This window comes from Schistocerca serialis, chromosome 2, assembly GCF_023864345.2.
Source record: "Schistocerca serialis cubense isolate TAMUIC-IGC-003099 chromosome 2, iqSchSeri2.2, whole genome shotgun sequence".
Lineage (NCBI taxonomy): Eukaryota > Metazoa > Arthropoda > Insecta > Orthoptera > Acrididae > Schistocerca > Schistocerca serialis.
Window position 1 is genome coordinate 1,121,971,916 of NC_064639.1, and position 26,924 is coordinate 1,121,998,839.

At 45.6% G+C, this 26,924-nt stretch overlaps 2 protein-coding genes across 2 annotated transcripts in view; one reads left to right on the plus strand and one right to left on the minus strand.

Moving 5' to 3' along the window:
* The window catches only part of LOC126456656 (reversion-inducing cysteine-rich protein with Kazal motifs-like), a 99,504-nt gene extending 87,392 nt beyond the window's left edge, over positions 1–12,112 (plus strand). The window contains exon 8 of the mRNA XM_050092400.1: positions 9,124–12,112. Coding sequence (XP_049948357.1) covers positions 9,124–9,552 — 429 coding nt within the window. The 3' untranslated portion in view covers positions 9,553–12,112. The remainder of the gene's footprint in view (positions 1–9,123) is intronic.
* A 12,691-nt stretch (positions 12,113–24,803) lies between these two features.
* LOC126456658 (uncharacterized) lies at positions 24,804–25,667 on the minus strand. The gene has a single exon (XM_050092401.1). It carries the CDS (start codon positions 25,665–25,667, stop codon positions 24,804–24,806), a length of 864 nt encoding a protein of 287 aa, XP_049948358.1.
* Positions 25,668–26,924: the final 1,257 nt, after the last annotated feature.

Genomic DNA, 26,924 nt, shown 5'->3' on the forward strand with positions numbered 1-26,924 from the left:
CTGTCTCGCTTATTTATGGTGAAATTGTACGAGTCACTAAGGATATTATTTCTAGCACAATAAATATGGACCGTTGAGTTGTGAATTTGAGCAATCTTTTACCATTTATGAAAACACTAGTTTAGCGCCACCTGCTTCCCTCTCGTAAACTACATGGTCTTCACATATATATACACTCCTGGAAATTGAAATAAGAACACCGTGAATTCATTGTCCCAGGAAGGGGAAACTTTATTGACACATTTCTGGGGTCAGATACATCACATGATCACACTGACAGAACCACAGGCACATAGACACAGGCAACAGAGCATGCACAATGTCGGCAATAGTACAGTGTATATCCACCTTTCGCAGCAATGCAGGCTGCTGTTCTCCCATGGAGACGATCGTAGAGATGCTGGATGTAGTCCTGTGGAACGGCTTGCCATGCCATTTCCACCTGGCGCCTCAGTTTGACCAGCGTTCGTGCTGGACGTGCAGACCGCGTGAGACGACGCTTCATCCAGTCCCAAACATGCTCAATGGGGGACAGATCCGGAGATCTTGCTGGCCAGGGTAGTTGACTTACACCTTCTAGAGCACGTTGGGTGGCACGGGATACATGCGGACGTGCATTGTCCTGTTGGAACAGCAAGTTCCCTTGCCGGTCTAGGAGTGGTAGAACGATGGGTTCGATGACGGTTTGGATGTACCGTGCACTATTCAGTGTCCCCTCGACGATCACCAGTGGTGTACGGCCAGTGTAGGAGATCGCTCCCCACACCATGATGCCGGGTGTTGGCCCTGTGTGCCTCGGTCGTATGCAGTCCTGATTGTGGCGCTCACCTGCACGGCGCCAAACACGCATACGACCATCATTGGCACCAAGGCAGAAGCGACTCTCATCGCTGAAGACGACACGTCTCCATTCGTCCCTCCATTCACGCCTGTCGCGACACCACTGGAGGCGGGCTGCACGATGTTGGGGCGTGAGCGGAAGACGGCCTAACGGTGTGCGGGACCGTAGCCCAGCTTCATGGAGACGGTTGCGAATGGTCCTCGCCGATACCCCAGGAGCAACAGTGTCCCTAATTTGCTGGGAAGTGGCGGTGCGGTCCCCGACGGCACTGCGTAGGATCCTGTGGTCTTGGTGTGCATCCGTGCGTCGCTGCGGTCCGGTCCCAGGTCGACGGGCACGTGCACCTTCCGCCGACCACTGGCGACAACATCGATGTACTGTGGAGACCTCACGCCCCACGTGTTGAGCAATTCAGCGGTACGTCCACCCGGCCTCCCGCATGCCCACTATACGCCCTCGCTCAAAGTCCGTCAACTGCACATACGGTTCACGTCCACGCTGTCGCGGCATGCTACCAGTGTTAAAGACTGCGATGGAGCTCCGTATGCCACGGCAAACTGGCTGACACTGACGGCGGCGGTGCACAAATGCTGCGCAGCTAGCGCCATTCGACGGCCAACACCTCGGTTCCTGATGTGTCCGCTGTGCCGTGCGTGTGATCATTGCTTGTACAGCCCTCTCGCAGTGTCCGGAGCAAGTATGGTGGGTCTGACACACCGGTGTCAATGTGTTCTTTTTTCCATTTCCAGGAGTATATATATACACTCCTGGAAATTGAAATAAGAACACCGTGAATTCATTGTCCCAGGAAGGGGAAACTTTATTGACACATTCCTGGGGTCAGATACATCACATGATCACACTGACAGAACCACAGGCACATAGACACAGGCAACAGAGCTTGCACAATGTCGGCACTAGTACAGTGTATATCCACCTTTCGCAGCAATGCAGGCTGCTATTCTCCCATGGAGACGATCGTAGAGATGCTGGATGTAGTCCTGTGGAAGGGCTTGCCATGCCATTTCCACCTGGCGCCTCAGTTGGACCAGCGTTCGTGCTGGAAGTGCAGACCGCGTGAGACGACGCTTCATCCAGTCCCAAACATGCTCAATGGGGGACAGATCCGGAGATCTTGCTGGCCAGGGTAGTTGACTTACACCTTCTAGAGCACGTTGGGTGGCACGGGATACATGCGGACGTGCATTGTCCTGTTGGAACAGCAAGTTCCCTTGCCGGTCTAGGAACGGTAGAACGATGGGTTCGATGACGGTTTGGATGTACCGTGCACTATTCAGTGTCCCCTCGACGATCACCAGTGGTGTACGGCCAGTGTAGGAGATCGCTCCCCACACCATGATGCCGGGTGTTGGCCGTGTGCGCCTCGGTGGTATGCAGTCCTAATTGTGGCGCTCACCCGCACGGCGCCAAACACGCATACGACCATCATTGGCACCAAGGCAGAAGCGACTCTCATCGCTGAAGTCGACACGTCTCCATTCGTCCCTCCATTCACGCCTGTCGCGACACCACTGGAGGCGGGCTGCACGATGTTGGGGCGTGAGCGGAAGACGGCCTAACGGTGTGCGGGACCGTAGCCCAGCTTCATGGAGACGGTTGCGAATGGTCCTCGCCGATACCCCAGGAGCAACAGTGTCCCTAATTTGCTGGGAAGTGGCGGTGCGGTCCCCTACGGCACTGCGTAGGATCCTACGGTCTTGGCGTGCATCCGTGCGTCGCTGCGGTCCGGTCCCAGGTCGACGGGCACGTGCACCTTCCGCCGACCACTGGCGACAACATCGATGTACTGTGGAGACCTCACGCCCCACGTGTTGAGCAATTCGGCGGTACGTCCACCCGGCCTCCCGCATGCCCACTATACGCCCTCGCTCAAAGTCCGTCAACTGCACATACGGTTCACGTCCACGCTGTCGCGGCATGCTACCAGTGTTAAAGACTGCGATGGAGCTCCGTATGCCACGGCAAACTGGCTGACACTGACGGCGGCGGTGCACAAATGCTGCGCAGCTAGCGCCATTCGACGGCCAACACCGCGGTTCCTGGTGTGTCCGCTGTGCCGTGCGTGTGATCATTGCTTGTACAGCCCTCTCGCAGGGTCCGGAGCAAGTATGGTGGGTCTGACACACCGGTGTCAATGTGTTCTTTTTTCCATTTCCGGGAGTGTATATATATATATATATATATATATATATATATATATACTTTTACTTTAATGTAATTTTTATGTTGTTCACAAATTGCAACATCTTCTAAACTTTTCGCACTAATTAAGACCATAGAAGTATGTCTTTTTCCGAATGTATTTCTGACCGAGGAACTATTATTGTAACTAGACTCCAAGGTTTTTGTTAATCAGGCCTTTTTCGTTCTTGTGGCTATATTTCCATGGAAATTTTCATCCCTTAACACATATCTGTTTATATCTAACCGAGAAGTGAATTACCAATTTCTTAGATTTCCCTTTAAAATTTTTTGAATGTAACGGATTATTTTCTTAAAACTTTTGGAGTTGAGTTTCAAAAAACAGTGAAATACGTTGTTTTTTATCATTTCCAGCCGAGAAGCTACACAACTTTCTAACATTTAGCTTTAAAAATGCTTTCACAGTGAGCTATTTCATAAAACATTTGATCGTCTATTTCACTCCTAAAGGATTGAATTTCCTGAAACACAGGAATACCAATTTTTATTTTGTAATACAGAAGTCAAATACCAATTTTAATAGCTGTAGCTTTAATATGATTTAGTGGTTCTTTAAAAACGGTTTAAAAAAATTTCACCCACTATTTCACCCCTATAGGGGTTAAATTTCCAAAAGTGCTGAAACTCTGTTTTCATTATTTCTGACCCAGAAACCGAATACCAATATTCATAGGTTTAGCTTAAAACTTGCCTTAATAGCGACATATTCTCAAAAAAAAATTCATTCACTATTTCATCTCGTTGGGGGTGGAATTTCGAAAAATCCCTTATTAAACGACGCCTACAGGATAAGATCAACAACCTCTCCTAATTTAAAGTTTGTACCCATTGTGGTTTGGCTGGGCGATGATGAGTGTATCAGTCAGAATATTGCTTTTTATATGCAGGGAGTACATTAATAAAACCCAAAAACTGCAGAGACATATTCCTAACTGGAACTGGAGAATGAAGGTCCTATGAACATGTGTCCGGAATTGAACGACGTGCGTGCAACGACAACAGATTGTCCCTGCAAACAGTAGTACAGGCTGCTCTGCATTCATGTCACAACAGATGTTCAAAATGTTCTCCATCAGGTGGTAGAAATAGAAGCTATTGTCATGTAGAATACATATAATTATACATTGGATTGCACCTTGTCGGCGCGATCCACATGACCGGAGCTTGTAGTAGAGTTCGTCACATTATCCAGTGGAACCCGGTGCTCCAATTCTGGTGTACGCACAGTTCGACGCCTCCCTCCATGTTCGCCTGTCTGAAAGAACCGAACATCACACAGGCGCCCAAAAAGGGGTTTGAAATATTGTGTGATGTGAATGGTGTCAATGAGGATACTTATTTTAGTACAGCCGTGGTGCTTCTATACCGTTTGCATCTGCTTGGCCGTATACAGACACCATCTCGAGGTGCTTACGACATGAATGTCGGATGACTCTGCTGCTTACACAGCCTGCAACACACAAGGAACACATGGCACGTAGTGAGAGGAGGAGTCATTCTGCCGTGGCAACGGTGCACTTCCGGACACATGTTCATAGGAATTTTTTTTCTCTTTCCAACCAGGAATCCGTTAGTACAATTTGAAGGTTTTATTAATGTTCACCTTGTACGTATAGATACTGTCAGACAGAAGACTGTGCACGGCAACAGAATAGTTGGAAAAGTATATTAACCGGGCATCCAGTTCCATTGTGACTTACATGCTTCAACAGGAGACACATCTGCCTCATTCCTCTGCAGCGGAGGTAAATTGATTAAGAATTCACCCAACTGCGGCTGCTAGGACCCAGCGTCCTGCCTGCCCGGCCGGCTAAAGGGAGGAACGCATTGTGCGTATTGCCGGCGGGAAGCAGATCGTACGTTCCAGCACGCACAGAACGTGTCTTCAATAATACTCTTTATAAAATCCTTATCACACTATGCCGTCACAGTGGCTGCAGCTTCTGATAACCACGAAAGAGAACATCAGACCTGCTCCATCCTCTCTGTTCCATGTATACCATGGGCAGAAAGAAATTAATTTATAGAACTAATGAGAACTTTTACATTTGTGATTAGAAAATTTTTTAACTTGAGATTTACACTACCTATATACAGGGTGTTACAAAAAGGTACGGCCAAACTTTCGGGAAACATTCCTCACACACAAAGAAAGAAAATATGTTATGTGGACATGTGTCCAGAAACGCTTACTTTCCATGTTAGAACTAATTTTATTACTTCTCTTCAAATCACATTGATCATGGAATGGAAACACACAGCAACAGAACGTACCAGCGTGACTTCAAACACTTTGTTACAGGAAATGTTCAAAATGTCCTCCGTTAGCGAGGATACACGCATCCACCCTCCAAAACATGGAATCCCCGATGCGCTGATGCAGCCCTGGAGAATGGCGTATTGTATCACAGCTGTCCACAATACGAGCACGAAGAGTCCCTACAATTGGTACCGGGGTTGCGTAGATAAGAGCTTTCAAATGCCCCCATAAATGAAAGTTGAGAGGGTTGAGGTCAGGAGAGCGTGGAGGCCATGGAATTGGTCCGCCTCTACCAATCCATCGGTCACCGAATCTGTTGTTGAGAAGCGTACGAACACTTCGACTGAAATGTGCAGGAGCTCCATCGTTCATGAACCACATGTTGTGTCGTACTTGTAAAGGCACATGTTCTAGCAGCACAGGTAGAGTATCCCGTATGAAATCATGATAACGTGCTCCATTGAGCGTAGGTGGAAGAACTTGGGGCCCAATCAAGACATAACCAACAATGCCTGCCCAAACGTTCACAGAAAATGTCAATGTCAACACAAGCACCGAAGTCAACATTACCTTCCTTCACTTGGGCCAACTGGCGGTGAATCAAGGAAGTACAGTACATACTGACGAAACTAAAATGAGCTCTAACATGGAAATTAAGCGTTTCCGGACACATGTCCACATAACATCTTTCCTTTATTTGTGTGTGAGGAATGTTTCTTAAAAGTTTGGCCGTACCTTTTTGTAACACACTGTATGTACCTGCAAACTATTAATATTTCCTAAACATCGGCGAAATAATTTTTAAGGTTCATGCAGTAAAGAGCCGAAGAAACTGGTACACCTGCCTAACATCGTGAGGGCAACAGTGATCACGCAGAAATGACGCAACACGAGGTGGCATGGACTCGACTAATGGCTGGAATAGTGCTTGAGGGAACCGACACCGTGAATCCTGCAGGGCTGTCCATAAATCCGTAAGAGTGCGAGGGATGGAGATCCCTTCTGAACAGTACGACGCAAGGCGTCCCAGATATGCTCAAAAAGATTCATATCTGGGGAGTTTGTTAGCCAAAGGAAGTGTTTAAACTCAGAAAAGTGTTGCTGGAGCAACTCTGTAGCAATTCTGGACATGTGGGGTGTCGCATTGTCCTTCTGGAAATGCCTAAGTCCGTCGTAATACACAATGGACCTGAACGGATGCAGGTGATCACACAGGATGCTTAAGTACGTTCCACCTGTCAGTGTCGTATCTAAACGTATGACGGGTCCCATATCATTCCAACAGCACACGCCCCACACCATTACAGGGTCTTCACCAGCTTGGACAGTCCCCTGCTGATACGCACAGTCCATGGATTCATGAGATTGTCTCCATACCTGTACGCGTCCATCAGCTCGATACAGTTTGAAACGAGACACGTCCGACCAGGCAACATGTTTCCAGTCATCAACAGTAAAATGTCGGTGTTGATGGGCCCAGGCGAGGCGTAAGGCTTTGTGTCGAGCATTCATCGAGGGTAGACAAGTGAGCCTTCAGCTCCGAAAGCCCATGTCGATGATGTTTCGTTGAATGGTTCGCACGCTGACACTTGTTGATGGCCTAGCATTGAAATCAGCAGTAATTCGCGGAAGCGTTGCACTTCAGTCACGTTGAACGATGCTCTTCAGCGGTCGTTGCTCCTGTTCTTGCAGGATCTTAATCTGGCCGCAGCGATGCCGGAAATTTGATGTTTTACCAGATTCCTGATATTCACGGGACACTCGTGGAATGGTGTATGGGAAAATCTTCACTTCATCGGTATCTCGGAGATGCTGTATCCCATCGCTCATGGGCCGACTGCGACACCACGTTCAAACTCACTTCACTCTTGATAACCTGGCATTGTAGTACCAGTAACCAGTATAACAACTGCGCCAGATACTTGTTGTCTTTTGTAGGCGTTGCTGACCGCAGTGCCGTATTCTGCCTGTTTACATGTCCTGTATTTAAACACGCGTGCCTATACCAGTTTCTTTGGCGCTTCAGAGTATATGCCCTTATCCATCTGGGAGCTGTACCTGCAGGGCATACATGTATGGTCGTACTTGCGAAAGGGTTAACCTCGATGTTTGACTAGCCTACCGGTGAGCTTATATCTTCAAGCAAAAAAATAAATAAAATTTTAGATTTTACATGTAATTGCTTCATTACATACGTATATATTTACGTAATTCACCAATATTGCTTGCATATTCCTGTACATACACTACTGGCCATTAAAATTGCTACACCAAGAAGAAATGCACATAATAACGGGTATTCATTGGACAAATATATTATGCTAGAACTGACATGTGATTACATTTTCACGCAGTTTGGGTGCATAGATCCTGAGAAATCAGTACCCAGAACAACTACCTCCAGCCGTAATAACGGACTTGATACGCCTGGGCATTGAGTCAAACAGATCTTGGATGGCGTGTACAGGTACAGCTGCCCATGCAGCTTCTACACGATACCACAGTTCATCAAGAAGGGTGACTAGCGTATTGTGACGAGCCAGTTGCTCGTCCACCACTGACCGGACGTTTCCGATTGGTGAGAGATATGGAGAATGTGCTGGCCAGGACAGCAGTCGATCAATTTCTTCTTCCAGAAAGGCCCGTACAGGACCTGCAACATGCGGTCGTACATTATCCTGCTGATATTTAGGGTTTCGCAGGTATCGAATGAAGGGTGGAGCCACGGGTCGTAACACATGTGAAATGTCGCGTCTATTGTTCAGCGTGCCGTCAATACGAACAAGAGGTGTCCGAGACGTGTAACCAATGGCACCCCATACCATCACGCCGGGTGATACGCCAATATGGCGATGACGAATACACGCTTCCAATGTGCGTTCACCGCGATGTCGCCAAACACGGATGCGACCATCACGATGCTGTAAACAGAACCTGGATTTATCCGAAAAAATGACGTTTTGCCATTCGTGCACCCAGGTTCGTCCTTGAGTGCACCATCGCAGGGGCTCCTGTCTGTGATGCAGCGTCAAGGGTAACCACAGCCAGGGTCTCCAAGCTGATAGTCCATGCTGCTGCAAACGTCGTCGAACTGTTCGTGCAGATAGTTGTTGTCTTGGAAACCTCCCCATCTGTTGACTCAGGGATCGAGACGTGGCTGCACGATCCGTTACAGCCATGCGGATAAGATGTCTGTCATCTCGACTGCTAGTGATACGAGGCCGTTGGGATCCAGCACGGCGTTCCGTATTACCCTCCTGAACCCACCGATTCCATATTGTGCTACCAGTCATTGGATCTCGACCAATGCGAGCAGCAATGTCGCGATTCGATAAACCGCAATCGCGATAGGCGATCCTTACACGAGGCATCAGAACAACGTTTCAGCAGGCAACGCCGGTCAACTGCTGTTTGTGTATGAGAAATCGATTGGAAACTTTCCTCATGTCAGCACGTTGTAGGTGTCGCCACTGGCGCCAACCTTGTGTGAATGCTCTGAAAAGCTAATCGTTTGCATATCAGAGCATCTTCTTCCTGTCGGCCAAATTTAGCGTCTGTATCACGTCAGCTTCGTGGTGTGGCAATTTTAATGGCCAGCAGTGTGTATTTACGTAATTCAACAATATTGTTTACGTATTCATGTGCATATTTCATGTACGGTTCAATATTGTATAAAATCCGTGCTGTAATTATGAGAATACCTTCTGTCTGCAGTAAAGGATTGATACAACGAGTACGGGAAGGAGAGATTTTTTAAAAGGACTACAGAAACAAACAGGTGTCCTCCACTTGTGGCCAGGTGGAGCTATCGGTGCAGGCGGTGCGCGGCGACTCGCAGGCGTTGACGGTGCGGGCGGTGGTGGCGGCCCTGGAGCGCCTGGTGGCGGTGTCGGAGTGCGTGGTGCAGGGCTACGCCGGCGTGGGCCCGCAGCTGGTGGTGGTGGTGACCGCGCGCACGCCGGGCCGCGCGCCGTCGCACCTGCAGCTGGAGGCGTGCGCCGCCGAGGCGCGCAAGCTGTCTGCGCTGGTGCGCGCGCGCAGCCCGCGCCTCGCCGCGCAGCTGCCACTCAGTCTGCTGCTCGCCGCGGAGGACGTGACGGCCGCGCCGGAGACGTCCTCCGCGCAGAAGCCTGCCGGAGCCGGCGCCTGGCTCCTCGCCTTCGCTGTCACGCTATGCCTCTCTAGAGGCTGCACCAGGCTACATACACATCAGGCGTCAGTGGATTAACTGAACCACAGAAGAACACACCGAAGTATCGTTCCCGTTCTAGCGTGGGAGTACTCTGCATTTTACCCGGGAACCGAAAGTGTGACATCTGTATTTGTACTCTTCGAAGCACCATAAGGTTTACTGTGGCGCGTGCAAAGTTTAGCTGTGTCTTCCCTCGTCACTCCTTATGAAAAGGTGTGTTAGAGACATGATTTCTGGACTTCTTCACAGTCCTGGGTGGCTTCTGATGGAATACCATTCAGCAGTTTCGTTACGCCGCTGGATAATATGCAAAATACTAATTTTATTCACAGTCGACTGGTTTTCGAGCTCTGGCAACAAAAAAGAAACACAGGCAGCAGAAATTCATTGCTGGAGAGAACCACGTGCCAGGATTATTTCCTGTGGGGTAGCATCCAAGTACATGCAATTCCCAGTCACAATTGCATTGAAAAGTATACTCAGGATTTAAGGGAGAGAAGGGGTAGCTCATATAAGTTCTGCAATAAATGGCGAAACACCATTGAGGTTTTTAGACACGTGACTCTGGCTTTCACTTACTAGTAGTCCATATCCTTAACATGTTGTGGGTTTATTCGGCCGATACTCAATTTATGTATCTGCCATTCTCGTGGATCAGGATGCGGTCTCGGTTTGCAAGGATCTTTGCCTTGTCGAGTGTGAGGTGACAGTCTCTCACTGAGTACGCCCTCGCACACGCACCACCCTTTTCCTGATTCTGTCAAGGAATTTTACTGGCAAAATATCTTGGAGGTGAATCTGCTGTAGTCGAACCGTCGGCTCGCAAATGAGCGTCGATTTGATTTTGCTTTTGTTCCATCTCGCTTTCTCGCAATGGGGAGAGTTCAGAAGTTTCTAGTTCCGATTTTGTCATTTTATCTTAGCATCATATTCCGGAATACATCATTCGTCACTTGTGGTATAGTGGCATAAGAGGTCCGACTCCCTTGCAGGTCGTCATTCTTCCCCTTATCTATTCCCTGAGTCGTTATTTCGCCCCATTTCTGCGCACTTTCACATCCAGTCAAATTCCGTGTTAAAGTTTCATGAACGCTAAACAAGTTCAAATTTTTCTCGCTGCTCATCCTCCCCGTCAATGGATGACCTTACCTCACCAGACACGACACTCGATCTGTAACGGCATTCATTTGCGACGAGGAGGACCTTCCCATATTTGTATTCCACTTCGCCTCGGACAGCTGCAAAGGACTTGTGCCATCTCAACACTTGATCTCGTGTAGGAAGCTTTCACTAATGGTAAATACATTATGGTAGCTGTACTTTTATGGCTGCGTGTGGTATCAAAGGAAGGGTAGACACATACACAAAAATCTTTCATAAAGCATCCAAAACGACTGTGGATAGATTATGTGTCTGAAAAATGTGTCAAATTCAAAACAATGTTTCTTACGAAGTCAAAAATGTTTCAACAGTTTTTAGCTCAGAATGTGCTGTACAACACATTTTACTGTCCTCTCTTTTCCCCTCTGCCTTCCCTGTTCCGGGGATTACAGATCCTCACACAATAACCAAAGGAATCGCCGAATCACTCTCTTTGTAAGAATCAGTGCAAATAATTACAACTTCAATTAAGATCTCATACTATGATAGGCAAACTTGTGAGTCCACTTTTCCTCCACTTGACCGTCACCTACTAGAAACACAACACCCACCAGGAATTTCATACCATTGCAACCATGCCTTCACGTCTTTGCACCTAGGTTAAGATATCGAATAGTGACATACGAAACTTAGAGCCTTTTACCTTTGAGAAAAATTCCCCGTGCTGTTATGAACGAATTCCTTCAACAGCAATCAGATATGCTAAACGCTCACCCAGCAACCGTCCTTAGTTGCAGCTCTAGCCGTTCTCGAATTGTCAGGCGACTACGTGAGCCAACACAGCTACCGACGAAAGCATTATGAAGCTACAACTACGGCAATAAAACTGTTCAATTTCTGTCATAATATGTCGTTCCAAGACTGGTTTTACATTATTTATGTACATTCCCTTTCCGGTCAAAGCTATCACAACACTAGGCCTACAATTTTATTGGGATTTGAAGTGCGGAACTATGAGAAATCACTGCCAAGGACAATTTAGTTTTAGAGGAAGTTATTTAATACTTTTACCAGTAGAGAGGAGTAAAAATACTTTTCTCATTTAACGTAGTGGTCACTGGAGGCAACTTTTTGCATCGTTAAGCAGATGATCTCAGAAAATGTTAAAGACAGCGGTTTTTAACTTCTGCCATTGAAGTAACGTCTAAAGATTTCAAACAACCTCCCTTCCTGCCTAACAAAGAGCACATCACAGTAATAGTGAAGAACCTTACGTTGGTGGTTGTTACCAATGATAGCATTGTGATTTTGTGTGCCAAAGATGTTATGTTGTATTTTCTCTTGGTGTCAATATTTTTTTATGCATACACATACTGATGATTTTGTATTTTCTGTAAGTTTCCATTTTCTAGTCTCCCTTCCTTCAAAGATTGTGTAGTATGTTATGAATATTAATTTCTAAAGTATAAACTTGTTAGCGATGTTAATATTTTTGTACAGGAACATTTTATGCTTTGAGATCTTTACGTTTTGCTGAAAATACAATTTTTGATAAATATATGCATTTTGTACAGACGAGTTTTATACACATTTTCCTGTAACGTATTTTTATCCAAAATAGTATGTACTGTATCGTATTTAATTGTGAGCTTTTAATTGCTACCCATCGATTTATGACGAAAACATGTACTGCGTCACTGAAAGGGTCTTCTTTCTTCCTTATTCTATTATCAGACAAATAACTGGTTTGTGAACAATAAATTTGCTAACTTCCAGCGAATCATACCGCACAATTACCTCATGTTATTGTTCGTAACTGATGTATCAAACTTATAGGTTTACCAAAAAGTCTTTCACAGTTATAGATCTAATATGATACATCGTAGACTTCCTTCTTTTCCTTGTCCTTACGACGGACTCAAAGTCTCCTTCCCTTGAGGAATTAGCATACCACCAATTAAAGTCCTTCTACGTTTATTAACATGCGCGACTCCCATACAGGAGAAGGTTCCAACCACTGCTTTACTAGAACGAAACGTACACATCATGAAGGTCCGCAAATTAAACATCGATGGCAAACATTCGCCTTAAGGTCTTTGATACGCCTCGTTATTCATGTACAGAGATGAAGAATACCAAGACTTATGGAACACCAAAGCTCTTTGGTTTTATATCCGAGTAATTCCTTGAAATTTAGAACAAAAATTTGAAATCAATGTCTTGTTACTTATTTTCCTGCATTGCCTCAGATTCCGTGTGATTTTGAACGGATTTGAAATGGTTAATTTAAGGGTACTCGAATGCCCTCCTTTCAACACCCTATTATCCCCGTGGATGGCATAAGTGTACCAAAACCGTTAGCGCATAGTGTTATTCATGTAAAATTGAACGAAAGTTTCCAAAATGTATGCGAAGTGTTTAACAGAGGCAGGAATAGGGTACTTCTTTGCTTTCCTGAACGTAAATTAGATTCATAAACACTACAGCGTGATCGTTAACCATATTATACAAAAAAACTTTCACTGTTCGTGTTTTAATTTAGGGTACAAGCTCCTTTCGTAAGCACCGCTGTCCGGAGTTTCTCCAGACACGTCTTCGGCTTGGAATCTCATTGACTGGAGTAAAATTATTTTAAGTAATGAGTCCTGCTTCAAATTTAGCCACGATGGCCAGGGAAAACGTGTTTGGAGACGCCCCAAAACTGAGTATACGGCCTGACAACCAGGATCGGTGATTTGGGGTGTCATTTGTTGTCATAGCAGGACCCCTTCGGTTGTCACCCACGGCACTCTCATAGCACAGCGGTACGTTGACGATATTCTATAATCCACTTTTTTGCCCTTCATAGCAAGCCATCCTGGGCTCACATTTCAGCAAGATAACGCCTGCCCGCACACAGTGAGAGTTTCCACTGCTTTTCTTCGTTCTTGCCAGCAAGGTGGCTGGGTCTCTCCATAACTGAGAGCGTTTGGTGCATTATAAGCAGGGCCTCCAAGCATCTTGTGATTTTCACGATTTAACGCGCCATTTGGATAGCATTTAGCACGGTATCCATCAGGACATGCAACAACTCTGTCAGCCAATGGCAAGCCGAATAATTGCTTGGATAAATGCCAGAGGTGGACCAACGCTCAATTTTCGAAGCTCTTTCTCTTGAATAAATCATGCAGTTTTCCTGAAATTGTAAACATTTATTTGCCTGTACATAAACATTAGTACAGCACATCTACCGATTTCCGTCGCATTCGGTTAATTCCTTCGTGGAGCTTTTTTTTTTCTTTTTTTTCTTAGAGTGTGTAATTAAATCGTTTGACATGACCAGATATGCTCACATCATCGAACTGAAATCTTGGAGTTTTACAGTTTCAAAAAATTATCCGTTCATATAGACAAAGAGGATTAAGGTGTCTTAAGCGAAAGCTGAGACGCGATAAAAGTGTAGTGTACTTTGCAAGAAGTCTCTGGACTTCATTCTACAACTCAGCAGAAAAATTTCAATATTTAAACTAAATCGCCGTTGAGGTTTCCTTTAAACTACTTTTAAACGACAGTTGCTCAACAAAATAGCAAGACATATTTTTATTGTTCCACCTTCTGGATCATCTGTTGTCACGCTAGTGCAAATAAGTAACTTTATACTGTTGCATAGCGTCGAACAGTGTCACAAATCATTGCCTTACATACTTATTTAGTAGTTATAGACTTCTCCTGAGACGTGTTGTTTAACGGCACAATCTGAATTATGTTGCAGTAACCACGATTTCCATTTACATGAAGCGTAAACGCCAGCTCGTGCAGACAGTTAGAAAACACTACAAACGCTGTTGAAGACATTTGCGACTAAATTCTGTGACGCTGAAATTGAATTACAGGGCAAATCACAAACTCAATTTCAAACTTTTCTTGCTTCCAAACTACACTCCTGGAAATTGAAATAAGAACACCGTGAATTCATTGTCCCAGGAAGGGGAAACTTTATTGACACATTCCTGGGGTCAGATACATCACATGATCACACTGACAGAACCACAGGCACATAGACACAGGCAACAGAGCACGCACAATGTCGGCACTAGTACAGCGTATATCCACCTCTCGCAGCAATGCAGGCTGCTATTCTCCCATGGAGACGATCGTAGAGATGCTGGATGTAGTCCTGTGGAACGGCTTGCCATGCCATTTCCACCTGGCGCCTCAGTTGGACCAGCGTTCGTGCTGGACGTGCAGACCGCGTGAGACGACGCTTCATCCAGTCACAAACGTGCTCAATGGGGGACAGATCCGGAGATCTTGCTGGCCAGGGTAGTTGACTTACACCTTCTAGAGCACGTTGGGTGGCACGGGATACATGCGGACGTGCATTGTCCTGTTGGAACAGCAAGTTCCCTTGCCGGTCTAGGAATGGTAGAACGATGGGTTCGATGACGGTTTGGATGTACCGTGCACTAGTCAGTGTCCCCTCGGCGATCGCCAGTGGTGTACGGCCAGTGTAGGAGATCGCTCCCCACACCATGATGCCGGGTGTTGGCCCTGTGTGCCTCGGTCGTATGCAGTCCTGATTGTGGCGCTCACCTGCACGGCGCCAAACACGCATACGACCATCATTGGCACCAAGGTAGAAGCGACTCTCATCGCTGAAGACGACACGTCTCCATTCGTCCCTTCATTCACGCCTGTCGCGACACCACTGGAGGCGGGCTGCACGATGTTGGGGCGTGAGCGGAAGACGGCCTAACGGTGTACGGGACCGTAGCCCAGCTTCATGGAGACGGTTGCGAATGGTCCTCGCCGATACCCCAGGAGCAACAGTGTCCCTAATTTGCTGGGAAGTGGCGGTGCGGTCCCCTACGGCACTGCGTAGGATCCTACGGCCTTGGCGTGCATCCGTGCGTCGCTGCGGTCCGGTCCCAGGTCGACGGGCACGTGCACCTTCCGCCGACCACTGGCGACAACATCGATGTACTGTGGAGACCTCACGCCCCACGTGTTGAGCAATTCGGCGGTACGTCCACCCGGCCTCCCGCATGCCCACTATACGCCCTCGCTCAAAGTCCGTCAACTGCACATACGGTTCACGTCCACGCTGTCGCGGCATGCTACCAGTGTTAAAGACTGCGATGGAGCTCCGTATGCCACGGCAAACTGGCTGACACTGACGGCGGCGGTGCACAAATGCTGCGCAGCTAGCGCCATTCGACGGCCAACACCGCGGTTCCTGGTGTGTCCGCTGTGCCGTGCGTGTGATCATTGCTTGTACATCCCTCTCGCAGTGTCCGGAGCAAGTATGGTGGGTCTGACACACCGGTGTCAATGTGTTCTTTTTTCCATTTCCAGGAGTGTATAAAAGACAGAAACACAATTCAAACGTTGCCTCAAAGGGAGAAGTTCAAATTTTTATGCATTCAATGTGAGCACCGTGTCTTATACGACAAATATCAAAACGGTGGCTCATTTTCTCCCATACACACGAAGCAGCTGGTCTCTCGTTATCGAATTCACAGCTGGAACAATGCGATGTTGAATACCTCTAAGTACGTCCGACGTTACCTGAATTACACCATTCCAGGACGTTGCATTGGAAGAGGCGGAGCAGAAGATGAACTTCATCGCCCGTGGTTTCCCAGGTCTCCAGAATCTTACACCTTATAGCTTTTATCTGTGGAGTTACGTAAAAGACATCGTTTCTATCTCCCCTATGCCTGACACTCATGAAAGTCTGCGACTTCGCATTGTAGTAGCTGTGAATTCGATAACAAGAGACCAGTTGCTTCGTGTGGGGTAGGAAATGAGCCACCGTTTTCATATTTGCAGTGTAACAGACGGTGCTCGCATTGAATGCATAAAAATTTGAACTTTTCTATTTCCAGGAACGTTGGAAATGTGTTTCTAGTTTTTGTAGTTTGGAAGAAATAAACGTTTGAAATCTGTTCCTTCTTTTTGAATAGTCCTGTATTACGGAAAATGGATGTAAAGGACAATTGGAAGAAATGTCAGTCTGCTCAGGAAAGTGGTACCCATAAAACTATTGTGTTTCGGTATGAGCTTCTGTGATTTACAATATACATGATCCACAAATTAAACAACACAGATGCACCTTTCCTCAAATACCAAAAGTGCTTAATGATGCAGAATTTATGTAAAATTGTGTCAGTGGTGATTTGAACTAATCTATCTATTATGTAGAAAAGTGACATAGGTTAATTCATGAAAGAAGTAAAATCAGCAAACAACCGTTGCTAGTAATGCTGTTTACTAAACAGCGACGCCAGCGTTCAGGAACCGACAGATTCACACTCAGGCGGCTGTTAACGTTAAAAATCGCAATCACCTTCTAAGTGTGATGTTTGATGTTCTGGCAAAAAAAAATCTTTGGAGAGTATTGCCATCCAAACGCCTGCGTCATTGTATAGCAATGCTGTTTTTGAAAAAGTTCATACTTTCTCATAAAGCTAAGTATTATTCAAGATTTTTTTTTTAACTTTGAAGATGCAGACGGCTTAGATCAACACACACACACATATCTAACTAATCGATCAAACTGGAGAGGCTAGAGTTGCGACGAATAGAAGCAGGTCCTGAAACAAGATTACGAAACACTGGAGCTACTGGATGGTCAACTCTTCTCAAGTATTAACTTTACCCGTATGACTTAACGCGCGAACATCGTCTAAGCCCACAGACCACAACTTGAGGCTATTTTTTTCTGGATAATCAGTCCGTAGAGTGCAGACTTCTCGTGGGTTGACCACAAGACAGGCCGCCAGTCTCTACTATAGCATGCTGCAGGCTACTGACGAAGGGAGTGTGCGTAAGTAAATTAAATCAGTACCTCCGACATCAGGACCGGGTTATTCAGAAAACTACCTTTCGTCTGACAAGCATCTCGAATTGATTACATTGTTATTCCAAAAGTCGTCATAATTTAGTCATTCGCAATCGATCTAATTTTTCCCGACGGTCTCAGATCACCATCGACTCGCTTAAACAGTGGACTTTGGGTCGGGGGGCGGACGATTTTCTGGTTTCTTATTTGGTTAATTCTACAACATCACAAGATGGCGAATACTGGCAGAAACCATCCATCCGTTAGTTTCAAATTCAGGCCACGGATACTTACCACAGAAGCACACGAGGGTATCTGCCGATATCGTGGAAGTCACCGCCTTCTCAGCAATCCCAACCCCTGGGCCACGGGCTCTAACCCCGGCACACTCGAACTAATGAGAACGGCGACGCTGGTTTGGTTCACTATACGGCCCTCTTCTTGTCTGCGGAAACTTATTGTGTCGAGGGCTCTTGGGCTACAAAAGCGACGAGAGACGCCATGTTCACCCGGCTATGATTAGTTGATCGAGGTGAACCGAGTTGTGCAGCTAAGATGGTCGTGAGTTCGGGACCAGCCGCCAACACAGCTTTGGTGAGCATGCTTTCTGCACATTTTGCCGCCACTTACCGCTCCGTTGGCGAGTGTGCAGATCGTAAACTTTATCTACGAGTTCACATTCATTAACTTCGTAGTTAAACTGATGATCGTCCAATACGTAGTAGACACGGCGCTATTAAAGATGAAACTGGAATAGCTGTTTCAAGTGCCCTCCCTACCCGGGCTTTCGCCACCGTTCATGCTAATGAACAAAGTTCTTCATGTTTCCGCGCCTCGCTCTCTCTCGTAGTTCAAGGACTGGACAATTTTAATTTAGCTCTTTTCGTACGACTGAATTTTTCTATTTTGTATTCTTATCCCGCAGAACGAAGCTACAGGGCCTGGCTTTCGTAAGTCTACAGTTACAGTCGTTTGCCAGGTTACGTCACCAATTTATTGTCTTATGGCAGGAATGATATATATAAATATTACCACCACAGACGCCTTTTCGATTACCTATAGCTTCCAACTGCTGTTTTCTTGATAGTCTTAACTAACCATCAACTGAACCCCTGCCAGAGGAGAAATAGAACGGTGCCAGCCATGCTCGGGACAGCAGTCGACAGATAGGTGAATGACAAACCGCATTGCTTGCAGGGAAACAGAGAAATCTTCAGCACAAATAATTATTTTCAGAATGAGATTTTCACTCTGCAGTGGAGTGTGCGCTGATATGAAACTTCCTGGCAGATTAAAACTGTGTGCCGGACCGAGACTCGAACTCAGGACCTTCGCCTTTCGCGGGCAAGTGCTCTACCAACTGAGCTACCCATGCACGACTGACGCCCCGTTCTCACAGCTTTAGTTCTGCCAGTACCTCCCCTCCTACCTTCCAAACTTTACAGAAGCTCTCCTGCGAACCTTGCAGAACTAGTACTCCTGAAAGAAAGGATATTGCGGAGACGTGGCTTAACCACAGCCTGGGGGATGTTTCCAGAATGAGATTTTCACTCTGCAGCGGAATGTGACCTGCAAAGGTTCCGAGTTCGAGTCTCGGTCCGACACACAGTTTTAATCTGCCAGGAAGTTTCATATCAGCGCACACTCTGCTGCAGAGTGAAAGTCTCATCCTGGAAAGATCCCCCACGCAGTGGCTAAGCAACGTCTCCGCAATATCCTTTGTTTCAGGAGTACTAGTTCTGCAAGGTTCGCAGGAGAGTTTCTGTAAAGTTTGGAAGGTAGGAGGCGAGGTACTGGCAGAAGTAAAGCTGTGAGGACGGAGCGTGAGTCATGCTTGCATAGCTCAGTTGGTAAGGTACTTGCCCGCGAAAGGCCAAGGTCCCGAGTTCGAGCCTCGGTCCAACACACAGTTTTACTCTGCCAGGAAGTTTCAGTAATTATTTTGTCACACCGCAGCAAATTAACGTCAACTAGAATTCACGCCATCGTCTGCAGCACCCTCTACCAGCCTTCTGACTGATTTGATGTGGCCAGCCACGAATTCTTCTCTTGAGCCAATCTCTTTTCCTCAGAGTAGCACCTTCTACAGCTCCATCAGCTACGATGGAAGTTACTCCGTGTTGTCGTAACATGCGTCCTGTCATCTTGCCCCTTCTTCCTGTCAGTGACTCTCATTTCCTTCTTTCTTCATCGATTCTGCGGATGTCTTACCTTATCAGTCCACCTAACTTTCAACATACTTCTGCAGCACCATATCTCAAAAGCTTAGATTTTCAATCTTCCCAGTTTTCCCATACTCCGTGATTCACTATCATACAATTCTATGCTCCAAACGCATATTCTCGCAAAATTTACGTTTCAAATTGAGGCCGCTGTTTGATAGCTGTAGATTTATTTTGGCCAGGAGTGCCCTCTTTCTCTGTACTAGTCTGCCTTTTTGTCCTCTTCGTATCGTCCATTATATGTTATTCGACTTCCAAGATAGCAAAATTCCTTCACTTTGTCTACGTTATGGTCGCCGATGTTGATTATTACAGTTAATCTCATTTCTGCGAATTCTGAGTATCTCCGACACTCTTCTGTTTACTCTCAATCCGTATTCTGTATTAATTAGACTGTTCATTTCATTTAGCGCGTCGTATGATTATTTTTCACTTTCGCTGAACGTAGAAATTTCATCAGTGAGTCTGATCTTCGATATCCATTCACCTGAGTTTTAACCCCACTCTTGAAACATTTATTATAGTTCCTCATCACTTCTTCGATATATAGATTGATCTGTAGGGGCGAAAGACTGCATCCTTGCCTAACACACTTTTTAATCCGAACACTTAATTTTTTGTCTTCCATTCTTATTGTTCCCTGTTTGTTCTTGTAAATGCTGTGTATTACCCATCTTTATCTATAGGTTAACCCTGTTTTTCTCAGAATCTCGAATGTCTTCCATCATTTTGCACTGAAGTACGCTTTTAATAGATTGACAAAAACTATGAATGTGTCGGGATTTTTCTTAGGTCTTGCTCCTGTTACGAAGCCCGTCAAAGCTGCCGATCTGGTTCCTTTTCCGAAAGCCAAACTGACCGACGCATAACAGTTCGTCGATTTTCTTTTCCATTCTTCTGTATGTTGTTCTTGTCATAGGAACAGTTAAGGTAATTGTTCGATTGATCTCGTATTTATATATCCTTGCCATTTTGGTTATTCATGGATGATACTTTTTCGATAGTATGATGGTATGCCTCCAGCCTCACAGATTCTACACTCCAACTAGAATTGTCGTTTTGTTTCCAATTCACCCTCCGATTTTAGAAATTTCGAATAAATGTTATCTTTTCCTTCCACGTTGTTTGAGTCCAAGTGTTCCAAAGCTCTGTTAAATACAGCCTCTAATACTGGATCCATTAAGCCACAGTACAATCATGCAAATGGATACAGTGCTGAAGATCCGTACTTGCAGCTTGCATTTTATTTGCGGTTGAGTCAGGGGTTAACTAATATTGCGATAATAAATTATCACAAAGGCCACCAGTAGACAGAGAGATACAAATCGTTGAGCGATCGTAGAAGCAGGCATCAGGTTCACTTTAATATCAGGTTGCGTGCAGAAATTTAAGGTGAGTTTGATACGGCTTTATTTGGCAGACTAGTCAACAGGAAATGTTCATCACCAGTTTCTCCGAGAGATATTACCACTCTATTGGTGAAGGTTGCCCTTACCAAAAGATAACGTATGTGGAAAGTTGTTTTTTTTTATTTATTTTTTTTATTTCGTCCGCCTCACTTGCGCGAATTTACACACATCAAGAAAAGTTTTGCATCACCTCGGTTCCGAGAGTTCCGAAACCTGTACGGAAAACTGGAATAGGGATAAACATAAACATCACTTCCGCCATTTTTATTGCTCATGAAAACCGCACATTGCATGTTATACCAGCATACAGCAAGACCTCCAGAGGTGGTGGTCCAGATAGCTGTACACACCGGTACCTCTAATACCCAGTAGCACATCCTCTTGCATTGATGCGTGACTGTATTCGTCGTGGCATACTATCCACAAGTTCATCAAGGCACTGTTGGTTCAGGTTGTCCCACTCCTCAACGTCCAGTCGGCGTAGATCGCTCAGAGTGGTTGATGGGTCATGTCGTCCATAAACAGCCCCTTTCAATCTATTCCAGGCATGTTCGATAGGGTTCACGTCTGGAGAATATGCTGACCACTTTAGTCGAGCCATGCCGTTATCCTGAAGTTAATTCATTCACAAGATGCGCAGGAGGGGGGCGCGAATTGTCGTCCACGAAGACGAATGCCTCGCCAATATGCTGCCGATGTGGTTGCACTATCGGTCGAAGAATGGCATCACGTATCGTACAGCCGTTATGGCGCCTTCCATGACCACCAGCGGCGTACGTCGGTCCCACATAAGGCCTCCCCAAAACAGCAGGGAACCTTGCTGCACTCGCTAGACAGTGTGTTTAAGGCGTTCAGCCTGACCGGGTTGTCTCCAAACACGTTTCCGACGATTGTCTTGTTGAAGGCATATGCGACACTCATCGGTGAAGTGAACGTGATGTCAATACTGAGCGGTCCATTCGGCACGTTGTTGAGCCCATTTGTACCGTGCTGCAAGGTGTCATGGTTGCGAAGATGGACCTCGCCATGGACGTCGGGAATGAGGTTGCACATCATGCAGCCTATTGCGCACAGTTTGGGTAGTGACGCGACGTCCTGTGGTTGCACGAAAAGCATTGTTCAACATGGTGGCGTTGCTGTCAGGGTTCCTCCGAGCCATAATCCGTGGGTAGCGGTCATCCACTGCAGTAGTAGCCCTTGGGCGGCCTGAGCGAGGCATGTCATCGACAGTATCTCCTCCATGTCCGAATATCGCTTTGGTTCACTCCGAGAAGCCTCGACACTTCTCTTGTTGAAAGCCCTTACTGGCACAAAGTAACAATGCGGACACGATCGAACCACGGTATTGACCGTCTAGGCATGACTGAACTACAGACAACACGAGCCGTGTACCTCCTTTCTGGTGGAACGACTGGAACTGATCGGCTGTCGGACCCCCTCCGTCTACTAGGGGCTACTCATGCGTGGTTGTTTACATCTTTGGATGCGTTTAGTGACATCTCTTAACAGTCAAAGGGACTGTGTCTGCGATACAATATCCACAGTCAACGTCTGTCTTCAGGAGTTCTGGGTACCGGTGTGATGCAAAACCTTGTTTGAAGTATGTACAATATACCGCTGCTGTGGTTACCGGTTTCCGGTTGACTCTCCCATTCTCAAACCAAGCGGCTTGTTATTAATCGTAATTAGTTACACAACATAGCATCAAAAGGCACGAAAGATTCATACAGGAAAGGCAAGCGGGGAGCAGCAAATACGCTCATTTTTCATATGACAGAACGATCCATCAAAACGGTGAAACAGTAGACACATTTGCTGTCATATCAATGAGTGTATTTGTTGCTCACAGTTTGACGTTCTTGTATTAACCAGTGCATGCCTTTTGGCACCATGTTATGTAACTAGTTCCGGTTAATAGCAGTGTGCGTGGGCAAGTCAGCCGTTAAGAATGGCACCAATTAACTGTTTTCCTCAATGTTATACCGTTGCAGACCTATCGTTCCGACGCAGTGTGCCTTTAACCAGCAACAAAGTGTGTGGCTTATAAACAACGGCGAACCATCCCATTTCCTGCGCTTCCTACGACAGTATGAGGGATTCGAGCCGTGCCACCTTACCGTTTACATCACTTTCATCACTTATATTTCTGGATATGCTTTACAGAGACAGAAATAGATATTATCGATGTGGAAGAGAGTGAATAAGCTAATTTAGGTATTCACGTTTTAATTCAATGCACTTTATTCACTATTATTCTAATGAGTATGCCCAGCCCAGTTAGCCGTTCGGTCTAACGCACGGCTTTCCGGATTGGAAAGGAGTGCCTAGTCCCCAGCATGAATCCGCCCAGAGGACTCGTATCGAGGTGAGGTGAGCTTGCCAGTATGTGGATGGTTTTTAGGCGGTTTTCCATCTGCCTCGGCGAATGCAGGCTGGTTTCCCTTATTTCGCCTAAGCTACACTATGTTGGCAACTGCTGCGCAAACAAGTTCTCCACGTACGCGTACACCACCATTACTCTACCACGTAAACACAGGGGTTACACTAGTCTGATGGGAGCTGTTCCCTGGAGGAGGGGAGTAGGTCCATTGGGGGCCGAACCGCACAATAAACCTGAAAGAGTGGTTCGGTGTGAGCCGGCGGAGGGGTGAAGAGGACTATGGTAGTCGTCAGGGGTTGTGGACCCCTGCGGCTGCGCCGGGGACGGAGCCTCTCAGTCGTTTCTAGACCCCAGTTAACATACAATACCATGAAATACAATTCTAATGAGTATACTCTGAACTTGAGTTGCATTTCTAGGAGGCTAATCAGTTATCTATCTAATGCTACCATAAACTCTACATTAGATTCAAGACGTTTTCTAATCACAGGTCGTCTTCGAGTTCTGCCGTTTTACCGTGACGGAGGGTTTGTCCGCTGTTATGCTGAAACTCCTGGAAGGACTATCCAAACCAGACAGGTTCGTTGGAGAGAAGTCATACGAAGAACAATCCATAAGGGAGATGGTCCGGTAGCATCTATTGCGTAAGGAAGTCGACCCTCCTAAAAAGAGACAGCCGTGATTAAAAACGGCAAGGACACCCTAGAAAACCTAGAGGGATGAATCAGTAGCCATAGTGAAGGCAGTCAGCTGAAGTAGGCAATCACAGAAGAAAAACAGGTGTGTTACGTTACCTAACCCTTTCAGACCCCCACCCAAACTTGAAATGAAAATTTTGAAATAAATGCATTTTTGTAACTAAAAAATATAGAATCGTGGACCAATTCCTTAGAAAATTTTAATTTTTAGTTTTGATACAAATTTTGAACCCACACGATTGTGTGGGTTGGGATTATCTTACATATTTATGGCATTTCTTGCAGTGATATTCACGAAAGCAATTACTGTCTTTTGACAAACACAAATAAATATTACACTTCAGACATCCTGTTCTCATCCTCTTCTTGCAATTTTTTTGCCTGCAGCAACGAGCTGAAGGCAAATCATCAACAGTTGGCCAGTGATGATATCCGTCTAGCCGCTTCTCATCCCATGGTGTGTTTGCTGGTTTGTACATCTTATTTGGTGGCTCTTCATCGGATTCACTTTCATGTTTCTGTCCTGAAGAAGAAGAAATTAGCACTTCCCCAATCACTTGTTGGAATCCAAGAAGATCTGAAGTCATTTTCTTTTGTACTTTACTGGCTTCGCATTCAACTTTGTATTGTAACCAGGAATTGATGCAAGCCAAATCAAGTAAGTGAATCAAAACTTTTAAAGTCCACTTTTTTGTCTTCAAGAAAGTCCTGTAGGTCTCCATCATTTGATCGCAGAGGTCCACTCCTCCCATGCACAGGTTGTATCACTACGACTGCAGGACATGGCACTAAGATGTACTTCTTTTCTGGTTTACTCCATCTCTCAACATTGCTTACAGGTTCACATCCTGTACAAGTAGAGGCAAAGGTCACAGCTTTTGAATATTCCCACTGGACAATGACTATTTTATCATTGTCCCTGCAGAATTCTTCCATATCTTCTCTCTTCAGTCTTTTTTCTTCTGTCAGGTGAACTCGTTTCACTCTGTTTTTCATTATGGTTCCTGTTCCTTCCAGCCCTAGGTCAAGTAACTGATGCAATAATGACAAAGCTGTAAAATATCTGTCAAAATATAGTCTTGCACCTTGAGATAGTGTTTGAGCAAGGCGAAGTATTGCAGATGGCTCAAGACCAAGGCCAACATCTGGCAGAGGAGTTGATTTACCTTGATAAAATTCAAAATCAAGTACTAAACCTTTCGTTGTTGCCAAAGCAAAGTTTTTAATTCCCAAAGGGCGCAGTTTGTTTGGAACATACTGAGACAATGTGCAGCGTCCAGTAAATGGTACCATTTGCTCATCAATGGAATAATCATTTTCAGAGGGGCGTGGAAGTCTCAAACAAGCACTGTGTACAACATTAATTGCAGGTTGTACTTTCCGCAACCTATTAGTTTCTGATTCACGGGGAATGTTGTTAGTGTCCACAACATGCAGTGCTGTTCGGGGAGTGAAGAACCTGTCTCCAGGCATACAATCAGCAATAGTTGGCATACGCAATGACTTCTGCCAGTACATACGTGTACAAGGGTATCTAATGCATCCTATAAGTACATTCATGCCATACAGCTATTTATCTCTTGAGGATTTGTATGAAGCAACTTCCCTTTCTTCGAAAAGTAGTAACTGTTAGTGCAGTCAGATGCTAACTGAAAAAAACCTTCTGGGTAGTACTCGCTGAAATAGCTCATTGGAGTTCTAAATTCCTGTCCTACCTCACTCCCTGGGTGCGCAAAAATTTTGGAGGTGAATGGTCTTTTTCTCCAAGTGGACAAACGATGGTGTGTTTCCACTGTCTTTTTAGAACTCTTTCTCTTGTGTTGACTGGGAAAATTGTCCTGAACTGGAGCAACTGGTAGTATTGTTGCAGAAGCATTGTTACAATTGTCCTCCTCGTCAGAAGATTCAGAGCTTTCTCCAAGTCTAGGTTTGATTGTTGGAAGAGTCCAAGTTGTATCTAACAATTCGTCATCACTACTGAAGACTTCCACTTAGAGTCATCTAATATGACTAGAATTTCCTCGTCAGTAAGCCCTAAAACGAAACAAACAAATTAACTGTGAAAATAAAGCTTAAATACAATAGTAAAATGACTTATCTATTCCATAATCTGTTCCGAATCGTAACCACAAACATCGACCGAAAACGACCGTATGCCGGTAAAATAGTCCCAACACGCACAATTGTGCGTGTGGATGTTACAGTCATTGTAGTTATGAAAGTATTCAAATAATTGTGGCGAACATATTTTTATTTGGTTCTGTACACCTTTCGGAATCTGAAACACATTTTTCCAAATGTCAAAACGCAATAAATAAAGCACAACAAACATTTACCTCAACAGACATGCTTCCGATCCGCCATCTTGAAAATTACCAAAGGTTAAGACACAATATCTCGCGTCTGTAACGAGATATCGATATAAATCGAGTTGTATACGTAACAGCGATTCCTGCACACTCCTGTGACTTGGGACTCAACTGAATAGCGAAATAATATGATGCTACAACGCATATAAACCGCACCCACACAATCGTGCGCATCGGGTCTGAAAGGGCTAAAGGTGGCACAACCTCCACCTGGGTATCATTGCTACAGACCTGTATCATATGATGGGGGATTATAATATTTTTCACAATCTCCTGCTAAAAGAAAGTCTGATAAACATATTGGATACGACCTTATCAGACAAAAGAAGTAAGTGACTTGGGCTAGACAGTGTGTTAAATGTGGTTACTCGAAATGTCGAAAGTTTAAGAAGTAAGAAAAAACAAC